Source organism: Larus michahellis, chromosome 8 (assembly GCF_964199755.1).
Source record: "Larus michahellis chromosome 8, bLarMic1.1, whole genome shotgun sequence".
NCBI classification, from domain to species: Eukaryota; Metazoa; Chordata; class Aves; order Charadriiformes; family Laridae; genus Larus; species Larus michahellis.
The window spans coordinates 10,828,088-10,850,359 of NC_133903.1; the positions used below are offsets into that span (position 1 = coordinate 10,828,088).

A 22,272-nucleotide genomic window follows, 5' to 3' on the forward strand; every position below is an offset into this window, starting at 1 on the left:
GCTCGAACTGCACGCACCACCCCTCGGCGTTGTCCCATTGGCTGGAGCGCGTCCCTTGGCGTGCTCCAGCCAATGGAACAGCGCCGGGGGGCGGTGTCCCCGCCCCACCCAGCGCTGCGCCTGCGCAGTGGCCGCCTGCGGCCGCCGGGCTGTCGCATCCGGGTCCTTGGGGCGGCCGTTGGGCGATGGCGACGATAGCGGAGCTGAAAGCAGGTTGTGAGGGTGGAGGGGTGCCGGAGAGGGTGGGGAGCCCCCGGGGGTCGGCGGAGGCGCCTCGGACCACCCCAAAGGGCGGGCAGATGGCCTTTCCCCGTGCATCCGGCCGCCGGTTGGGCCTGGTAGTCGCCCCGGGCGCTAATGGGGGTCGCCGGCTCCTCACACCGCCCGTCGGGGAGCCGCAGGAGAAACGACCTCCACACAAGCACTCCGACCCTGTCATTTATCTTGGCCTTTCAAGATAAGGCCCTTCAAGAATCTAGGTTTTCACTCGTTAAAAACATCTTGGTCCAGTAACATCTCGCTTCTGAAATGTCTAGAATGTATGTTTACTGCTAAAAAATACATATCTAACGTTCCTAGTGATGTTACCTACTGGCATATGCACAGGTGCGGATATCTTTTATTTCACTGTGAATATGCCAAAATTATGTTTATATTGTGGCAGATAAATGCTGCTTGAATATGTTTGGCTTTATATTAACAGATCTTTTTGTGGTAATAGTTTTAAGGGACACACTGGAAAAAAGAGGTGCTCTTGGACAAATAAAAGCAAGGATCAGAGCTGAAGTTTTTAATGCGCTGGATGACCAAAGTGAACCACGGCCACCACTGTCTCGTGAAAATCTCTTAATCAATGAACTAATTCGTGAATACCTGGAATATAACAAATATAAATACGCAGCATCTGTTTTGACTGCAGGTATTGGAGCTGAATTTTGGTTGTCATCACTCTATTAATAGCCAATTACTGTTTGGTTGAGTAATTCCACCGATACTATGAAATTAACAAGCAGGACCAAGCTACACAGTCTTATCTTCCCTTGGAAATAAATAAGATACGAACGCTCTCTCCACAGCTTTACTTGCAGCATTAAGCCACATCATACCATTAGTTTTCAAGAAAACTTACCTTTTGCTCCTTATCCTTGAGGAAAATGCTTTCATAGAGTGGTTGATGCAAGAAGAAGAAAACTTGCTAGCAGCCTGCAAAATCAAAATACCTTTCGTGAAATGTCCACTTTTGTTTTGGAAAATGGCTAACAATATTTTTAAAGCATATATCACTTTTTTTTCTCATTGGCATTTGGTTAAGATAAAAAAATAGAAATCCTACGAATGAACAAAATTTCTTTGAGGAATAATTTAAATTAAAGTAATGCATACATAAAGTAGTTGATGCTCTGAATTACAGCAATTCTGGTAACTCATGCATATAGACTGTATCAGAAATGTGGTTAGATGTCATCAGCTTAAATAACAAAAGAAGGTCCGTATTTTTTAATAACTGCAGTTAAGTATTATTGTTACTGGCTGTGCTAAAATACCAATATTTGAGAGCTGTTTAGACTACAACTTCTAAATAGTAGCCGTAGTTTATAAGGTACAACACTTATTTATTTTTGCAGCTATTGCTCACTTGTATGTGAAATTTGAAGTTCTGTAGTTGTGCTTAGATACAGTAATTACATTTGCTATTTAATAATTTGATATATTTCACTCTATTAAAATTACAGGCTCAAAGTTTCATCTTGACAAGAGGGAACAGAGACAGTTAATGTATAGAATCTGTTTGATAACAGTACTTCTTTAGAGAAGGAGCTGCTTGCCTCATTAATTTATCTTTATATTGTAAGACTTCTTTAATATTTTTCTTGGATTCCTTTAAAGAAGATAAAAATTGTAATATGGTATTGTAAATTATATGAATATGACGCACTAATGTTTAAGTGAGTTTTCCTGGAATTATAATATACTGTTAGATATTAATAGTCTAAAAGGGAGGTGTGCGCTATCATTCTCTTTTGAGGTCTCCTGATCAGTATTTAAAAGTTAATTGGTGGTGTTTTTCTTACCAGTCTTAAGAATTTTGGGGAAATCTCTTTTTCCAGAATCTGGACAGCCTGAAGTGCCCTTGGATAGACAGTTTCTTGCCAAAGAGCTGAACGTAGTTGAAGACACAAATGGAAAATCAGTGTAAGGAGTGATTTTGGAATGCACATTATATTCTGTTTTGCATATACTTTTGTCTTTAGTGTTATTACAAATCACATATAAACGTTCTCACTAATTGAAATGTGACTAGATGACATTTTTCCTCTGACATGCTGGATTCAAACTCGCAACGTCAAACATAGGGCTGTTTTCAAACATACTCAAAACTAACATTTAATTCTGCCAACTCTATATCATTCTCCAGATAGTATACTTGCACACCAAACTCTTATCAGTACAGTCTTTCCTACAGTCAGAAGTAGAAAACAGATACACTCCGCATATCAGTTGCTTTGTAGAGCAATATAAAGATTATTGTACTCTGAGATTAGATATAAATTGACAGTGCTCTGATACGACTGCATTAATGACCTATGGTAGCAAAGCAGGTTTAAACACGTTCAGCGTTCTCTGTAGCTTGTGCTGTCAAAATCTGTGAGGTGCTTAGGAAGAATCGGGTTTGGGATGTGCAGCCTGCCAAAGTCTGATCCTTTGTACTGCAGGAGTGAGAAAATGGATCTGTGTTCTTGTGCAAAGCACACTCTGGTTCTTCACCTGCAGGGGATCTGCAGCTTAGCTGAGAGTGTCTCTTAGTGCGAGAGTGTTGGTGTTCAGGGTGGGCTTCGGTCTGTGCTTATTTATATAATGATGCGTGGCATAATGTATTTTAAAAAATTAAAGACATCGGTACATATTCTAGAAGTAAACATTAAGGTCTCAGAAGTGCTAAGAAAAGGGTGGGTTTTTAATGCTCAGTATTTCATAGACTGCTTTTGTCATTTCTCTCTTAAGCAGACCTCTCCTGTATGGAATTATCTCTCATTTCTTACATGGTGGTAAAGAAGAAAGTATCCAGAATACCCTTCCAAAAGTGTCTTTACTGAATTATCCAAAGCAGAACCTTGGCAAAGCACCTACTGAGAGAAATCAAAAAGGTGGGTGTGGGTAGGGGGTAATTTTTGCAAGTTTCATTTGTGACTAGATTTTCTATATGATGCATACGCTTATAACAGTATAAACATGCAGATGGACATAGTGCCTCTCCTTCTCTGTGCAAGGAATGCTTTGAGGTGACACCTCTTTTGTAGGAAAAATTCTTCAGCAGAACGGGGTTTATACCTCAAAAATACCATTAAGCTGTGTGACTTGACCATACCTGTCGCTCATATATTCATTTAAGAAAGATCTTACCACATCCAACTCAAGAAAGACCCACCCATGATTTCTAAAACAAACAATATATGTGCCTTGGTTTAAATAAGTGACCAACTGTCGCATATGGAAATATTTGAAAAATGGTTGTGATTTAGCAGCGATTCAAAATTTGTTAATGATTTGCGGTAGATCAAGAGGTTGAATTTTAGCAGCACTTAATCATTAACTAATTTAAAGATTTACAAAGTGATTTAACAAAATAATTGAACAGTGACGTAATTACAGATCCGAAGATGACAAGATTCACACTAACTTACTATAAGGTATCCCAAATCAATACATACACATGCGAGCAAAAGCACAGATCTCAAACTAATGCATATACATATAAGTAAAGCATATGAGTGTGCACACACAACGTGCCGCGGTCTATAACTGCTGAGATCAAAGATCCCTTAATATCACATGACTCTAGTGAGTCGTCGGGTACCCCTTTTAAGTCCTACGTGTGCACGAACAAATGGAAGAATATCCACATCCATAAAGCTAATGTGTGTATCATAAACATGTAAGTGGAGAGGTGGATGAAAGAGAGCTTCGTTAAAAATTTCCCTTTTCTCAAGTTTAGAGTAAATACAGTGCATCAGCATTCCTCAACAGGCAATAATTGAGACTTGAGAGGGGTTGACGCACCCTGGCTGCCTAATTCTCAAGATGTCTGCCTGAGCAGCATCCCATCTCAGGGGAGATACTGGCCACAGCCCACTGCGAATCAGAAGAGCTCAAAGGGTCTTTACTAGAATCTCTACTCATAGGATCCTAGATAATTGGCTTTCATTGGGTACTTTTTCAGTCTTTCCCAGCTCAGACAATGGAACATTCCGGTACTTTCCACTGGTTACTGAAGCCCAGAACTTGCTAGGTCTTGGGGTCCTGGTATTTCCCCCTCCATGGCCACGATCTGTATGTTGTCAGAAGTGATCAATTGTAGCTACTACTTTCAAACGGCAGGAGCCACTGGGACCAAGTACACTAAGGGGTTGCCACAGCGTTCCGGTCTGTTGCTCTCCACCTTTTCTTTCATGTTAGACCATTATGTATTGTTCTCGTCCATGTGGCCCAGGTGGGGAGGAAATCACGCCAAGTGCCAAGATGCCTAAAAGGAGGGCAGGGGGGTTGCACCACCACACTAACTTACACCAACTCTTACATTTGCTTCTCTCTGCCGGTATGCTAATGGCACAGCATATACAGCATACAAATCTGATTGCCCTTGGAAGTGCTTGACTGGCCTTTGAATGTGTCAGTAGTAGAACTTTCTTATGTGGGAACATATTTTATTTATAAAGCAGACATTTTTAAATATTGCAGACAGCCAAATTTGTATAATCTCTCAACAGTGCAGGGTACAGTGAATGTCCTGTTACCTTGTGGTAGTGGTAGTTACTTGTTAGCTACTAGAGGGAAGGGGAAAAACCTCATTGTTTAGGTTTATTCTACCAAGAGTGTTAAAAACAGCTGTGCTGTTCTAATTTGTAGATGGCAGGATATCTGTCATGCCATTTATGCTTTTAGAAACAGAGATTTACTGCTCAGCAGTTGCTGGTAAAGACCTGAAAATATTAATATCCCAATTCTCAGTATCAGAAAGGTCATCCACCAAACCGCTTTACCATTTCCCTAAAAGTTTGACTGGCTAAATTGTACGCCCTTATACTACTACAGCTCTGGAATGGGTCAGCTGGAGACAGTCTTATTACATTGGCAATTTAATACAAGAATTTAACCTAATTTCTCAGTAAAATATATTAAACAGCAGGTGTATCTCTGTTTCTCATCTGTTCTAACTTACCTAGTTTCTATAGAAAGTTCTTAACTGTTTAGCTGTCAGTTCTGCATATGGGCATAAGCCTTTTCCGAGGACATAATTCACATCCCATTGACTGCAGAAGCCTAAATTCCGAGTTCATTGCTCTCTAGTCTAACACTGCTAAATCTCATTTTCCCTTTCTGGTCTGCTTTTTGACTGGTTACAATTAGTACCGCCTAAGCTACAGAATGAAAGGGATTATTGGTCCAGTTTTTTCCTTCAAAGAGTCTGCCTCACTTTCTACTGTGAGAATTTAGTACTACCAGCTATTTCTTTTGTATCCAAAAATATGAAAAATATGAGGCCTGAGATATTACTGACATCTAAAAAGTGTGAGAGTACTGAACACCCTTTCCTAACAGTTAATTCACTGAGGCAATGTTGTTTCTCTTCTGCCAGAAGGGGGGGCTGAAGAAATAAAATTTCAATACCAGAACTGCTATAAATTATCTTTGTTAGAAAATAATTATTCCTATCAGAAATTTCTCCATTTTCAAAACAAACTCAGTGTACAGAAGAATTGTTTTTAAAGTATAACTTTGTACCTGAGTTCTGAAATTGACTCTGTGCAGGGTCACCTTGCCCTGCTGACTCCAATATAATTTCACATGGGGATTTACGTATTTAGAGTTAGTTACAAAACTCTGAATTAATCGTAAGACATGACAGCACATTGCTTTTTGAAATAAACAAAAATATAACAGCTTTAAGGCTTTTAACCTTTAAGTAACTATAGCCTGAAATTATTTTCTCTATGTATTTGTGGAATATGTCGGTGGAGACCTAAAAGCAGTGGGTTTAAAATACTAATTATCTGGCTATTTTAATTATGCTGCATATTAAGGTAATCAAGTGCATCCATAAACTCAACCCTCCAAGTCTCATATTTAACATCTAACTTGCTTTTCGTATTAGAAGTTACCTTGCTTGTGTAGTTGAATGAATATTCCAATAAACTAGTACACAGACTGTGAATCCTGATAAAACACGTGGAATGTGGTGTTTCTGTTAATTCATTCACTATAACTGAGTTGAAGTTGTCTGAAATCTAATCTTTAGTAATGCATTGCATGGAAAAATAAATTTGTAAAATTGCCTGAGTTTCCTATGATGATATTCTGTATCGGAGTTGACAATAGTAGAAAAATAACACTTATACCTTTGGATCTCCAGATGCGTGAGAATATTTATGTCTGTGTTTCATTTTCAGATAGAATTCCAGAAGCAGGAAGGATGGCTGGCACGAGCATCGAAGAGCCCCTTGTTTTACAAAGTATAAACAGATGATATCTTTCATATGCTAATTTCTCATGTAAAGTTCTGTAAGAGTTAATTTAGGAAATTCCTTTTTGTCTAAATTTCCCCAGTATGTCCAGTGGGACCATTTCAGCTTGTTAGACCTACCCGTGAGACAGGATGACAGGGGCATACTTACTGTCAAGGAAAAAAATTTAGCAAAGGCTCTCTTCCTCCAACGCTGACAGAAGGAAACCTGCACATGAAATCAGATTAGTGAGGCCTGTGGCTAGAATTGGGCCTAAAAATACTGGGTTTACTTTATAAAAATGTATCAAATGACTTATCATTTCTGCACTTTCCATATTATGTTATGTATTTCTGTGTCTTTCCTGTGTTTTTTGAATAAATTTTTTCAGCTTTATTGTGTGAGATATTTTGAAATCGTTTAAACTAAGCACTTCAATCATTCTTCCTTAAGAAGAAGATGCTACTTTTGGATAAGTATGGGAAAATGAATTTGAATAGAAAATAAAAGCGCTTTAGAGGAATAGTTGTTTTTAATTCTCCGGAAGTCAGGACTATATTTATCTTCATGCCAACAAACAAATGAGGGTAAGTCTTTTCCATCTGGAGTTGCTATAAATTGTACGGTGTAACACTGAGTATATGGGAGGGAAGGAACTTTTGTTTTTTTCTCCAAACGACACGAAACTCAGAGTCAGGCAAAGCTAAAAATAAAGTTGATAATAGATTACTGATTCCCAGAACTTTTTTTTTTAGCAGAGGTATTTACATGTTTTGAAATTGTAACTTATTTAAAAAAATAGAGGAGTACATCAAAAAATAACAGGTTAGCTATTTTTCTCTGCTTATTTTAACAAAGTGTATAGTTATTAATGTTTCCAGTGGTACTGAGAGGATTTTTGTATAAGTAATTTTTTAGGGTTGCGTTCTTAAAAATCTTAATTGTTAGATAAATGGTACAGTAAGTGGGGAAAAAATAGAGGAAGAGAAGATGAAGTTTGTGAATTTAAGTACTCCAAGTTGTACAGACTGCAAAGTTTTGCCTTAATCTTGATTTGACCCAGTTAGCATTATAGTTGTTTTTTGGGTTTTTTTGATAAGCGGCCTAGGCTCTACTCTAATGTCAAACTGCAGAGAGCAGTTACGGGTTGAAAGGGGAAGTCGCATTTATCCATTTGAAGCCTCAGCAGTGAGCTCATCCCCTTCGTGTGACTGGCAACGCTGCCAGCTCCCCATTTGCTGATTTATGAGTATCTCAGGACTGTTTCCAAGAGGGGAGGACGTGTTTGCTAATACACCTCAGTCAAATCCATCTTTAAATCTTTTGTAGCTTTGCATCAATTATAATGGACCATTGGGTCAAGCAAGCAAATTTCTCTCTGTGTGCCCTCACTGCCCGCCCTGCACCACCACCACTGTCAGGTTCAACTGCTTGGCTGAAGAGCCAGCCCTGTAAAAACTACCAGCATGGGATTCTGCCTCATTAATAGGGTCTTCCCTGACACGTCAGTGCAAATATTCACAATAACTGATCTCTCTCTCAATTTCTCTGTCTAAAAACATAGTAGAAAAATGGTCTTCTAAGCCATCATTTGCCAATTACCTTAATTTTGGAAGGAGCTGAAAGTGCCTCTGCGGAAAGTCGCAAAAATGAAGTTTTGAACAATGCAGATATGATTGCTCTGGACACAGAAATCCCTGAAATTTTGGCTTTGGTTTTCCAGAGGTTAAAGTTGTGACTTTGGTTTCTCCATAAAGCAGTGGGTCAAGTTGTTATGTACATTTAGAATCTGAATTGTCTTTTCAAGGACAAGGAAAACGGCTCTGGGAAACGCAGACTCTCTAACCTTCCGTGCTATGCAAATCTTGCAGTGTAACCAAAGCCATTCTGTCTGCTTTCTGTCTTCCCACCATAGATCATACAGAAGCTGTCCAGGTGCCACAGATCTCCTTCGGAAATAGATTTTTAGTGGTAGAAATTAAACACAATTTTTGTTGTGGTGGAAGAGGGCAGAGGGAAGTTTAGCACTTGACTCTTCCCCGAGCACAGGGCTCAGCAGGCTCTCTGTCTCCACGGCCATGAAAGCAGAGGCTGTTACAAGGGTGTGCTCCACTGTGCTTCGAGGTAAAAGCATGTATCCAAAATCAGTAGAAATCCGTTTAAGACAGAGGGAATCTCAGAACTATTTTCCTCGAGGATTGCAGCTTCAGCCCTTTGCCAGGATCCTGCGCAGGGACGGTGGGTGGGAGCCGGCCCCTTCGCTCTCGATGCAACATGCATTTCATCTAATTCCCTTCCAGTACAGATCTGTAGGTTTGGAACAATCTCTTGTTTCAAAGTATAGTCATTGTACAAGCAAATTAAAATCAAATTAAAGCGTATTTCCAGTGATATTTATTTGTACAACAAAGCTTTGAAATGCCTGTGAAAATATACTGGTCTAATCACATTATTAATGGTCTAGCATTTATCCTGACAGTACATGAAATATGAGAGCATCTTTCAAGATGCAGACATGGAGTGAGTCCGATGAATGTCAGGCTTCCTTGCTCGTTAGCTGATGAAGAGGAATTGCAAAGCCTGTGCAATATGGCTGCACTTCCAAAAAAAAAAAAATCATCATTCCTTAAAAGTTTAAGCTAAGCGAGGTCAGTATTTAGATGAAAATAATCCACAGTCCTAGAGTCACAGGTTCAAGGTTTTAGACATAACTGCCACCTAGGTGAGCATGCACTAAAATTATTTTCTCAAATAATTTAAGAAGCTCCGTCTAGCTTAATTACAGACTGTGACGTCTTGCATTAACTGCCCTTATTCTTTCTACTGACATTAAGAAAATAAAAAAAGAGATAAAAACACATAGAAGTTTGGAGGGTTTAAATGAACAAAATGAGTTTCTGAATAGTATTGGAGATGGAATGCTGTAACTGAGACTGTTATGGAGGGAATTACATTAGAAGAGGCTGTTCTTTGTCTAAGCATGATATCATAAGTGAAGGTGACAAGGAGCCAGTTTGGTGTGGATATCAGATCTAGAAAGCGCTTTGGAAGAACTTAACCCACAAGTTTAAAAAAAAATAAAAAAAATTCTTTTAAACCAAATTTTTGCTGTCCCCTAGGATCAGAGGAAACTATGTTTATAGACTCCACAGCATCAGTGCTTTTTCAGAGGTATTAGTTTCTGTCATGCATACGGGGATTTTTTTTCTGAGCTTTATCAACACGCTCCAAGGAGTCGGTTACGCTTTCCTTCCTGAGCGCCCTTTGTATCAAGCCAAATCTTGGTGTCAGTTGATCAGTTTTCCGGAGAGGTGATTATCATTGGGTGATTATGTTTAGGAAAAGAAACCTCAAAATATTTGTTCACACTTGGAAAGACACCCTTTCGGTAGCAGCTGGTGTCCAACTGATTCAGAACTGACCCGTGTGCTTCACACACTTCACTTGACCTGCAGCCAGCATTAATCACAAACCTTAACATTGAGCAGTTGTTGACTATTTCACCTCATCAGACCACTCTCATGATTAATTGTTCTAGTTTGGACACAGACTGTCCCTCCTGTTCCAAGGGCAGAGCTCGACACAGATGGTTACCCACTGGTACCCCATCAGTTCCAATTACAGATGTCAGTTTAGGGAAACATGGTTGATAAACTTAAGAACATTTTTAAACTAAAAAAATTGCTTACCTGACACACATTATTTAACAAACTAACATCAGCATCTGTGCTTTTCTTTTTTCTCCTCCATTGTATTCAGATTACACCATGGTAAGGCAGCTGAAAGTTGATTTTTTTCTTTCTTGAGCCCTCCGTGGTTTTTTTGTTTTGTTTTTTCCCCCTCCTCCTTCCAAGGACAATATTTACAGTGCAAATTCAGCAAGAAGATATTTTAAGGGCAGGCTGCTCAATACTTTATTTTTTCTAGAAAAATAATTAAAACAAATAAACAAATCAGAGGGGGTTAAATAAAGCTTATTTGTTGTCACAAAGGGATTGTCCACTGGGAATCCATGGCTTCCATTTTGAGGCAACTTTGGTTTAAAAAAAAAAATAAATACCACAACATTTAGGAAACTCCAACCAGGCTATTACATTAGTATATTCTTACATTAACTTTTAAGTGAAGGTTGGAAGCCATGCTTACACTTACCAGTTCCTACCCCACACGGCTCAAGAGTACAACTGTTTCAGTCCCAGCAGTAGTAATTTTTTTTTTTTTTTTTTTTTTTTTTTTTTTTTTTTTAGGCTTTCCAGCCACATTTAATGTCACATCATATATCACCCTCCACCACTGCCTCTGGTTAAACACACCACTCGGGCAGCAAGCCTGCATGTGCACATGCAGCGGTTTGCAAACCAGCCGGAATAATTTCCACTCCTTTTTAAGCTACTATTAAAATGTGTCTGGTTTTATGAAACAGCTGCATGGGTTTAAAAGGAACTTCTTAGGAGAACTTTGATCAATGTTAAAACAATCATACTTTTCAAAGGATCCCCTTGCATTTCATTATTTTATATTAATTATATTCCTATTTAAAAGCTAAGTTTGCAACTGAGAAATGGGGGGTGGGGGGGAAACAACAAAAAACCAAACTACCCTGTGAGGAGCTTTCTGCTAACAAGGGCAAGTTTCTTAGATTTACATCCTGATGATCATTTCCCCTGGCTTTGCTCCAATGCAGTCACACGTGTACGAGTCTGATATGACACTGCTGCCTTTCGGGTGCTGGGAGGGCTTTACAAGGCTGCACAGCAGCCCTGCACCTTGGTGGACACCCACCCTCCACCCGGAAGGACAGGCTGCAGCTGCCGGGACCATGAGACCGTGTTGGCAAATCTGGTCTTCTCCAGCTAAGGCCTGAACATGAGTCTGTACCCAATATTTCTGAAATGTTGCAGGGAAGAAACCCTGATGCTCTTTCCGTCTCTCCTGTTTACCCAAATTTGTTCACCACTGGCCAGAGCTAGAAGAAGGGGCTACAGGTCCACCACACCTGCAAGCCCTGGTACTTTGATCAAGTGACAGCACAGGTTTTCAGCCCAGCCTCCCCTCATAGCTATTTTTTTTAGGATGCCGAGACCAATATGAGCCTCATTCATCTTCCCCAGGAGGGTTTATTTTCCAGAGAGGACAGGGCTGTTGATGTCAGGAGAAATTATTTCACCCAGGACTGTGCTCTGATCCTTTGGGTATACACCATATTTAGTCCGTTGCTGAGAGGGGGTTGTTTCGGTATTTTGTATTTGGCACGTTGATGGGAATTCCTAGAGGATCCTAGCTTTCCCTTTTTGGGATGTCTCCATCCACAGGTCCTACTGCACAAGGCTGTTGGCTACTAGCGAGGGAAGGAGGGGGGACAGACGGGGATTGAAGGTTCGGGGGGTGTGAGGGAGGTTTGATGAGGACCAGATCACTCCCTAACCCCTGCAGGTCTGGCTCCCAGCGCCCTGTCCTCCTCTCCCCCCCAGTGCACGGTGCCTGCTGCCCGTTCTTTCCACCGCATCCCGGGGACTGTTCCCCCTCAGCTATTTATCACTTCTCTTCTTCCTTTTATGGACAGAGGGAGGTATTTCTTATATATGAAAAAGTATTTACAGTGCTTTCTCAGGAACTGAGCTGTGCACCAGATCGCAAAAGAAACTTCGACAAATCTGCTGGGGAGGTGGGAAACAACCCTCTTGCTCCCCAGGGGCAAAAGGAGGCTTAAACCAGCCCCAGGCTCCAAATGTCACATAAACACATGGAGACCCAGAGCAACCTCCACCCACGCACCCCTGCTGTGTTAGGAAAAACTCTCCTCTCCCAAGCAAGCCTTGAATGCAGGGACTTATCTTAGCTCCAAGAAAACACACCGACCGTGGGTAGGAAAACCTCCTGTTCCATGTGGGACCATGTATGTTGTCCTTTTTCTAGGCAGGGGGCCACCAGGGCCAAGGATGCTGCCAAGGCAGGAAGGAGTTAAAGGTCCATTTACTTGGCCAAACAGTTTCACCCTAGGAAAAAGCAAAACATCCAACCTTGTGAGTTAGGGGCACCCATTTCAAGTTAGGGGTACCCTTTTCATGCCTTTCCGAAAGACAGAATCAGCCCGTTTCCCTAACGGGTGGCTTGGGCCAGGGGCAGTAGCCCAGGATCAGGCCCTGCTGGGAATGAGGTCCTTGGCTCAAGGCTGTCTTATTTAACCCAGGTACAGAGAGGATTTTCCAGCAGGACGTGGTTTCCAGGGCCCCTCCCCATTGACAAGATTCTCCTCCTCTATATAGGGAGGCTGCAAAGGCAGTGAGGACTTGGACTGTCCCGGCTGGTGGCTGTACAGGTTCCCGATCTCCAATTCACTCTCTGCTCCCCTAATTGGACGCCTGTGAGTACCGCGGGGGCCGGAGAGCCCGGCTGGGGATGGGGCTGGGGGCTGGCTACGCTTTGGGATGGAGCCGTTTGGCAAGCTAACTATTACGCTACTTTGCAAACACGGTGAATTAACCCGTAGGTAGTGCATATGAATTAGAAATAGACCTATCAGACACACTCAAACGGTTTATCCTGATTTGTGTATTACTGATTGGGTTCTGTTTAAAATGCATGAGAAACCATGCACATTTGAGAGCATGCACAGACATTCTAGCTTGTTCCTGAGTCACTTCTAACACTGTCATTGCTGAATTGAGCCTTAAAGAGGCTGGCTGCAGAGCACGGGTTACGCTCCGAGCCAGCAGCAGCACAGCCCGCAAGGTGCTGTGCGCTGCCGGATGGTGGCAGGTCCCCGCTGCAATTGAGCGCCACATGCGTGTTCAGCAAAGAAGAAACCTGGTAGCCTGAGCAGCTGATCATCTTTAATGATTTCTACTTTTTCAGTGCTAATAAAGGAACTTACTGCACTTCCCATGCTGTATAACCAAATAAAATAGTTAGCTTGACAGTTACTTGTACTTTAAACAGGGAAAATCCTTCAAAAATAGAAGAAGAAATTGAAGCATTTTTACAAAAATGCCTTAGTATTACATATGTGTGTTTTTAATGTGCTGGGAATAAAGTTTAACGGAAACTGATCTGATAATTCACCGGACTACACTAATTTAAGTAATTTCAAATGTGACATGCCTTTTTTTTTTTTAAAGGGAAAATAGAGCAACAAGCTTCTAACTTTAACAAAATACTGTGAGTAAATTAAAAAGACAGTAGATGGCAGTATAGAAAGCAGCTTCGGTCCCAGAAGTTCACTGGCTTCTTTCACACACGCATCCATAGATATGTATGTGTCTATGTACACATATATAAATATTGATATGTATTTGAGAGGTGTATGTGTGTGCATAATTAAGAAGCAATATGAGATATTGAAAATATAAGGGAAATGAGAAGGCTTGTCATTATCTAAGTCTCAATAAAATCTTTTCTAAAATGCACCTGTTTTTTTAAACAAGCCCACCTTCTCTTTCACTCAAAGCTTTGCAGCTTGCAGCAAGACGCCTTGCACAGACCGACTTGCTGAACTCCCAAAGTTCACAGTTCCCTGAAGCCACTAACACGGAGGCTTGAAACTATGAACCTCCAGAGAGCAAAGAGCTCAATTAAGTAGTCACTTTAATTTAGTACATGATACTCCTCTGGCTGTATTCGCTTAGATGTAAACAATGATTTTTATTATCTCATTTGCAATTGACACTCTAGTCCCTAAAAGGTATTTGTTTTGAATTTGTTATCATTACATTTTTGTGGAACAGCTAGTATTGAGAAGAACATCGCCATATATGGTAGCATGCATAGATGTATGCAGAGGATCCCGACTCTTTATAATTCACTGAGACTTATTAGTTGCAAATCTTTTGGCTTTTCTTTTAAGTATGTTAATTTTAGAAGAAGCCAAGAGATAGAGATGACAGCTTTCCAACTTGTGCAAGGTCCAGTTAAAATATGGATTTATGAATTCTAATTGCAGAATCTGATTTACTTAACAGAATGACATTCGGAGCTATTTGAAATATTGAAAGCTGGTATTTTCCAGATAAAGGGAATCTATCCCCACATGATGCAATTTAAGTCTTTTTTCCTTCTTTTCTAATTTTTACAGTTTATAATATGGGTAATAACCTGGGCCAATTTCTTTGGAGTATTAAAAGAGCTGTCGAGTGTTTAATCATAGTTATGTAGTAACTAACATTAACAGAGATGAGAAAACCTCATAGGAGACCAAGGCACTTACAGACAATTTGATTAAAGGACATAGAGAATGTACTAAGATAAAATAAAAAGCCAAAACCAAAACAAAAACCAACCAAAAAAAAAAACCCAACCCCAAACCAAAAGCCAAACCAACACCGAACAGCCCTGTGAAGTTACTGAAAGTGCTTGTTCTTAAAATACCAACTTTCCTTCTTCCATGGTTGAGCAACCATAAACTAGTAGTGATGATACCTCCATGTTCAGGTGAACACATCCATGATGAGAGTAAGCATTTGAGGGGTGGTCCTGGTGACCAGCGGGGAAGAGGTAAAAGGCCAGGAGGGATCGGTAAGCAGTGCTCCTGACAAAGCCAACTGTGCTGGGGAACCAGTTCCCAGAGATCACAAGATTAGGATTCATCCCTAAATTTTCTCTTTTTTTCAAGCAATGCTTAGTTGGGTAATTCAGTTAAGTACTGGAAAAGTAGAAGATAAGGAACCTGGAAAGAACATAGTCAAGAACTACCGGAGCCCAAGAAATGCAGTTTGAGTCAAGCAGCAGGTTACTGCTACACTCTTCCATCAGAAACCACTTATGATAGCAGGACTTAGTTTCTGAAAACAATCCACATACTTGGCTATAAGTTCCTCTGTTCTGATAATTATTCCCTGTACGGCTGTGATAAGCTTTTATACTGACATGCACATCCTGCAGAGGAAGGGAAAAGCATCCTTTATCTTCTCATTAGGAGAAAAGCAGTCCCTTGAAGCTCTGACCCGGGAGGCAGTTCTGCTGGGCCAATAACCTTTTAATTAAAGTGCACTTCCTGGAGATATTTATACTTTGTCCTTGGAATAATATACTCAGGATAAACTGATTGTAAAGACAGCACTTAACTTTTGTCACTGACCTGATAAGGGAAAACGCCATGAAGATCAGCCAGATATATCTGCAGTGGGACAGCAGAAGGAGGAATAGAAAGCTGTGGACGCATGCATGCCCATGTGTACGTGCGCATTTGGGCTTTAGAGAAGTATAATATATGGATCCACTTTGGTGTAATATGGCACATTTTTAAGTCAAGAAACTTCGTATCAGTAGTATTTTTGTGGTTGCTTTTCCTCCTCCCTTTCTCAGGATAGCTCACCTCTGAGTATAAAGGTATTTATTCTTGTAGTGATTTGGGCTATCACCTACCTAAATCAATGGATGAGAACCTCTTACTACCTTTTGCACAGATATTGGTCTCCCATTTCTCTCAGCCAGCCCTACAGATGAAACCCAGGAACTGGCTAAGGGGTAAATCTTGCCTTCTCAGGGCAGTAATGAATCTTTCTCCTTGGCCCATTTACAGCATATCAACCATATGCTGGACGAGTGCAGTTCAGTCTTGATCAGAGACAGACCAGAAGGTTTACTGCCAATTATTAATCAGAAAGCTTCAGCAGCTCATTAGTTCAGTGCATAGCACCTCACTAGGACAAACCCAGTTGAGTTTGCGGAGCCCATCTTCTACCCCATCCATTCAGAAACCTTCCTTCAATATTAATACATATCAATTAATATTAATTAATCTATTAAACTATTAATATTCCTAACTTCATAACTGCATTTCCTTTTTTGCTACAGTGGTACTTAGCTGCTAGCCAAACTTTACCCTCAGATTCTAGAGAATCAGTCATGAAAAGTTCTTTTTACACAAATCCATGTTTTCTCCTCATTGTGTTTCAGCAGAGTTACGAGATCCATCTGAGACTGTCTAGTCCCTTTTTCTTGTAGGGGGCCTATTCTTACTATGTTTAAACTAGTCAAACACAGTGCTTACATCTAGAGGACAAAAACCTGTATTTCCAAGCTCTGCAGTTCATGACACCTCTTACATCTTCCAACCTCATCTTGCTTTCAAAAAGACTGTATTTAAATAACAAAGTACAGAAAGTTTTAACGTGCAGGAAGGAGAACTTAGTAGAATACAGACGGACCAGCTCTCTGTTTCACACTGTAATCTGTGGAAGATGTTTTTGCCTCCACACGTAACAAGGAAAGGAACTTTCCCTTCGTCCTTGGGCAAAAAAAGCAGCAAAGAACTTTAGGGTTGTCCCACTGGTGACATGCCTTGTAGCAGACCAACAGTTTTATCTTCAGTTGGGTTTTTGAGGTAGCTGGTCAGGATGATTTGGCAGTTTGATTTCCACCACCACCATTTGCGGGCAGACTTAAAGTAGCAGGGCTTGACTCTGTGAAACTCAGCTCTACAGTTCAGTCTAATTTTCGGTGTTTCTGATAGCAATACTAAATTCCTATTGATTTGAGTGTGCTGTCTCTTGGCACTTAGCCACAGGCAGCATGACCCAACCTTTCTGATGCTTCAGGATGACCATATAGCTCTCTCTTCTGGGCCTGAGATGGACTGAAATCCTCCCACTCCATTGCCACAGCAGTTCCTCCCACGCTGCTGGGGCAGTGGGTCGGAGAACGTGCCTTGCCCATTGCTACCGCAGTGTAGGGAGACAGGCCATAGCAGGCTCCTGCTGCCCCCCTGGCTCCTGGAGCCACAGCCCTGGCAATGGGGCAGCGCTCCCTTCATCCCCCTGTTCAGCTGGCTTCACCCTGCAGCCGCCAGCTGGAAAGCTCAGCTGGAGAGAATACCATCTCCATTATTGGAACTGTGCAGCTCTACCAGCCCTCTTGGCAACGAGGGAACATTTTCTGCCTTAATCCACACAGAGGTCAAATAGTTTCCTCTTGCAGTTCTCTTCCAAGAATCCCCTGGGAGCGAGCAAAGGGCCACATCCTACAGAGCTCCCTCAGAGATCCAGCGGCGGGGAACACTGCGCACAGGCCAGCGGTGATGAACAGCCAAGCTGTTAGGGTCTCCCTCCCATTCACCCACACCACCACCCACACTGCACGTGTGTGGATGACCTGGGTGAATTTCCCTGTTGAGGTTTTCCAGGCAAGGCTGGTGGCTCTAGAATGAGGACATTTAGAGGAAGGCTGCCCTTGTTTTTAGGGTGAGAGAATTGTCGAGGGACTTTAAGAAGCCGGGGCATCTAATTTCCACTGAATTTCAGTGGGATATCATCTAACTCTCTTAGGCGCCTCTAAAATCCCAGTTTTGTTTTTAAGCTTTGTATCACCTTCTGCATGATCCATGCTTCTCTCTCAGACCCCTCATGCAGCCCGGCCTTGCAAAAAAACATTAATCTGTGGGAAGGCTTTAGGGACAAATATTTCGAAACCAACCTCTGATACTCCCAGAGCACAGGGTGTCCATTTGGCTACATACCACAGAGCTTGGTCTTTACAAATATCATTCTGCTTATGGGTTGATTGCTGACATCTTTAGCAGTCAGTTCTCCAAACTCCCTCACGATTCATGTTTGTTCGAATGCTGTAAATATTAAATTCAGTCTCAATAAGGAAATGAAACAGGCTCTGTCTCCTGGAGATGTTTTTCTTGGGCACGCACTCTTCCCTGCTCCCCACTGTAGCTCCTCCCCAGCTCCTCTCTGCTCCACTGCATGGCAGGTTTCCTGATTAGCACCACTCTCTTCCTGCCCTGGAGCAAACCACAAGAAGTCCTCTGTGTACTCCTTTCCTCATTTAAAGCTGTGTGCCCCATAGGTCGGAGCAGAACACTTAGGAAAGCTCCAGCATTATCAGCAAAGCTCTTGCAGCTACATCTTAACCTCCAATGGCCAGAGCAGGAAAGAAGCTGCCTCCTTCCTCCTAAACACGGTGCAAAGCAGCCAAAACCTTCCCACTGCTCTCACCTATGGAGCAGACACATCTGGCTGCTTTATCCAAGTGCGACTGCACAATGCTGTTTTATCCATGTGCAACTGCATGACATAGATGCATCATCCTCACAGTTTGAGCATCATGGTTCAGAGTATCTAATAGCTGATGCAATTTCCAGGCTTGTTTTTATTTCTTCTTTCTCATGTGGTAGACATTTACCCTTCATAAATTATTAGCTCCCACTGTCTGAACCATGGAAAGGGGATAACTCTAAATTACTGCACCAGCAGTACTGATAACAAATTTTTTTTTTCCTGGTTTTTTTCTTTTGGCCTTTTCTTAATCTTATTCTTCTCCAAATTAAATAGTATTAGAGTGATTGGAAACAGTCCTTTGCAAGAAAAGTTTGTTTCTGTCCTTTCTGGAACATAGCCTGGGAACTGTTCTATTAATTATTTCATTGTTGCACTGGTATTTCAGTATGCACGAAATGGTATTTGGGTGATGAGAAGCTTTTTTTATGTATCTGAATTCAATTACCTTTGTGATGGGCAAGAGATGAGGCTGCAGGAAGCTGTTCAGCTGGTAGTCTTGGTGCAGTCCTGGCAGTCTCATTGCACAGACATTAGTTATGCCGTACTTTTCGCTCTGAGTTCCAGTACAACATGAACAAAATAAAGTAATAAGCCCGGGTTTCCTCATTTGTTTTATTGCCGTGAAGCATTTGATTTAGGCAATTTCAGACAGTGACAAAGGTATGGGAATCTGAACACAGATGCTTTAAGGTGTCTAAGCTGGCACCCAGAACTATCTGCATGGAAATGTGAGATATGACACAGGGCCTGTAGTGCTTTGGATCTACTGCATGGCGGATTTGACAGATGTGTTTTGCCTGGAATGTCTCCACATTTACCTCTCTTTAAAGCAGAATATTTTGCTTCCTCAACAGGTGTCCACTGAGTCAAAATGGCTCAAAAATCTCTGAGTGATGATGAGAAATTCCTCTTTGTGGACAAAAACTTCATTAACAACCCACTTGCCCAGGCTGACTGGTCAGCGAAGAAACTGGTTTGGATTCCATCAGAGAAACATGGATTTGAAGCAGCAAGTATCAAGGAAGAGAAAGGGGATGAGGTGACAGTTGAACTGGCAGAAAATGGGAAGAAAGTGACACTGAGCAAGGATGACATCCAGAAGATGAACCCTCCGAAGTTCTCCAAAGTGGAGGACATGGCAGAGCTGACTTGCCTCAATGAAGCTTCAGTGCTGCACAATCTAAGGGAGAGATACTTCTCAGGTTTAATTTATGTAAGTAGAATCAAACATGCACATGGCATTTCCTATTGCATGCTACCACGTCCCGTCACAAACGGGGTGGATCCAACCTACTGCCGGGGATACAGTCCTTGCACGTAACACTGCCGGGCAAATACTCACCCCTCAGTAATGGCATCACAAACTAAAACTGTATTTAGTTACTTTATTCCCAATGACTCTCCTGCTTCTTTAATAATTGCTTCTTTACTTAACTAAATTAAGACACATGAAGGTTTCTTCCCCAAAGCTTGCTAATTCTGAAAGGGTATTATTGCCTTGGAAAGCACTCTCCAATAGCTGAGCAACACCTCCGTCCTGCTGCTTTGAAATAAAATAAATCAATGGGGACTTTTGAATTACTTCAATGTAAACCTGAACAAGTTTCCAGTAACTTCCAAAAAGAACATACGGAAAAGCCAAATCATGCAGTCTTTTCTCAGGCAAAACTCCCACTGAAAGGCAGCTGACAAGTTCTGGTTTGGTGGGTGCTTGAGTAAAATCTTATGTTTGAATAAATGAATAAACCCACTGGAATTCAAGTGAGAGTACTCATATGCTCCAGTGTGTTACTGAACCAAAGTCATGCATCCACTAAAACTCCCCACACCATCCCCTGTCATCCCCCCCGCCCCTTGTTGGTCAACTTACAGATAAGACAAACCTGGACAAATTATAGTATCCTCTATGTTCACATGAATTAGGGCCAAGATTATCCTGTCTATGCACATATATTAAAACAAGCATATTTTGACATTAATAACCCTGTACTCTATTGCATCAATTTAGCTGTTATCTTTGACGTTACATGGAGCATCCCTACGCTGTGCTGCAGAAAAGTAATCTACAGTTTCAATCTATGAAAGTTTTACTTGCATGAGAGACCACTGAAGAGTGAAAGGAAGTACAGGGCTTAAGTAACAATGTTTTAGAAGCAGGATTAGAGGTCTCATTCCAATTTAGGATTCCCCCATATTAGTAAAGTAGGAAATGATGCAGAAAATAAGGTAGTTATATACAGTACAACAAAGAAACTATTTAATTGTTATGCACAACTTCAGAGTTATGCTCAACATGTTTCCTTCAGGAATGTACTAAAATTGGCATCATCAAGATTCCTGAAAGAAGCTAGACTTTCCATCTTTTCAGTATTTGAGTTTATTGGATTTTAAGTTTGCAGGTAAACATATGGACCTATGTGCAGCATTCATTACTAAAATGGAATTTGTCTGACAGAGTTATGCATTGTTGCAAGATCTAAAATTAATTACTGTAAGAATAATAGGATAAAATGCATGGGGTTTATTTCTTTGTTGTTGTTCTCAGCAACACTCTGCATAGATGTTGCAGGATTCCAAATATGCTTACTTTGTGGATTTTTTTTGTGGAACTTTCACTTCATACAGGAAGAGGAAATTAATTTCAAGAAGTGGATAATGCAATTAGAAACCAAAGAATTTTTCATGGAGGCAAAGATGGAAGTGTATCTGAAATAAAGTTTCCTTTCTCAAGGGACTAGATTTTAAGATGGTGGTAAATTAACAGTTATAAAGAAATTATTTTGACATGTATTACAACAAATTATAGTATTTTCAGTAACTAACAACTGCTTAAAGTTGTCCAGCCTTACACAGTGCTACCCTACTAGATGCTCTCATACCTTTAAAAAAAATAAATAATTAGGGGGCATCCAAACAGAATTTGAGGGTTTGTTCTCATCCACTTGCAAAAGTAACTGTAAACAACCATCTCCTGGCTTCACTACGCAATGCCTACATTGGAATCCCACACGTACAGAGAAAATGTGACCTTAACCTTTTCCCCTCCAGAGCATCACTGACACAAATGGGGATTCCCAATTCTGATAAAGAAAAAAGTCAACCTGGCTGAAAAAAATTCAAACCAAAAACCAACCAACCAAAAAAAAAATTAAATCATCTGCCCCTTGCATTTATATTAAATATTATTAAATAAAAAGTTTCAGTGCAGAAATTCAGAGTAACTGTACACTGGAAAAACACCTTGTCCTTTTTCTTCATCACAGATAACTAAGAAAGAAGGGCTAGAAGTCCATTGCCACTAACTCATGTTTCATATTGCTCAGAACAAACAGAATCTTCCTTGCCCACACACAAATTAGACCAAAAATGATTATATAAACATCAATAAAATAGCAATGCAACTGTAGCGGATTTGAGAGTAGAATCAAGTTTCTTGTGCCTGTACTCATAGGCACTACCACTTCAGTCTTCAGCTAACAGTGCAAGATGCTTTCTTAAATACAGAAAACTGTATATGCATATTAGAACCAGAGGTGGGACTCCTCTGTGCAAACTGAGGCATTTACAACGAAGTTGTGTGTATTTGCACCAGTCTCTCTTAAATACCCATCGGTGGTGCCTGTCCAAGGGACACACGCAAACTCAGCACTCCTATGGACACTGTCCCTAAGATACCTCAAACCATATCTGTCTCCCTAATCTCTAGGGAGAGATATGGCCGTGGGTCCTTCTCTCTGGGCAGGCCAAGCCCCAAGGAGAATGATTTAAAG

General features: G+C 41.0%; 2 protein-coding genes across 6 annotated transcripts in view; both read left to right on the top strand.

The window, feature by feature from the left end:
- The first annotated feature begins 117 nt into the window (after positions 1 to 117).
- On the top strand, positions 118 to 6,896 carry CEP20 (centrosomal protein 20). Of its 3 annotated transcripts, none has more exons than XM_074596668.1 (5): positions 118 to 213; positions 722 to 919; positions 2,109 to 2,193; positions 3,007 to 3,146; positions 6,447 to 6,896. In XM_074596668.1, exons 1-5 carry the CDS (start codon positions 186 to 188, stop codon positions 6,521 to 6,523), a joined length of 528 nt encoding a protein of 175 aa, XP_074452769.1. In that variant the 5' UTR covers positions 118 to 185; the 3' UTR covers positions 6,524 to 6,896. The 3 variants fall into 3 exon arrangements, with proteins under 3 accessions (XP_074452769.1, XP_074452768.1, XP_074452770.1); XM_074596667.1 differs by having other exon boundaries at positions 134 to 213; positions 3,004 to 3,146; XM_074596669.1 differs by lacking the exons at positions 3,007 to 3,146; positions 6,447 to 6,896 and having other exon boundaries at positions 134 to 213; positions 2,109 to 2,197.
- Positions 6,897 to 12,740: 5,844 nt separating this feature from the next.
- The window catches only part of MYH11 (myosin heavy chain 11), a 61,788-nt gene continuing 52,256 nt past the window's right edge, over positions 12,741 to 22,272 (top strand). For all 3 annotated transcript variants that reach the window (XM_074598267.1, XM_074598264.1, XM_074598266.1), the window contains exons 1-2: positions 12,741 to 12,864; positions 19,357 to 19,715. In XM_074598267.1, the coding sequence (XP_074454368.1) occupies positions 19,374 to 19,715 (342 nt within the window). In that variant the 5' untranslated portion in view covers positions 12,741 to 12,864; positions 19,357 to 19,373. The remainder of the gene's footprint in view (positions 12,865 to 19,356; positions 19,716 to 22,272) is intronic.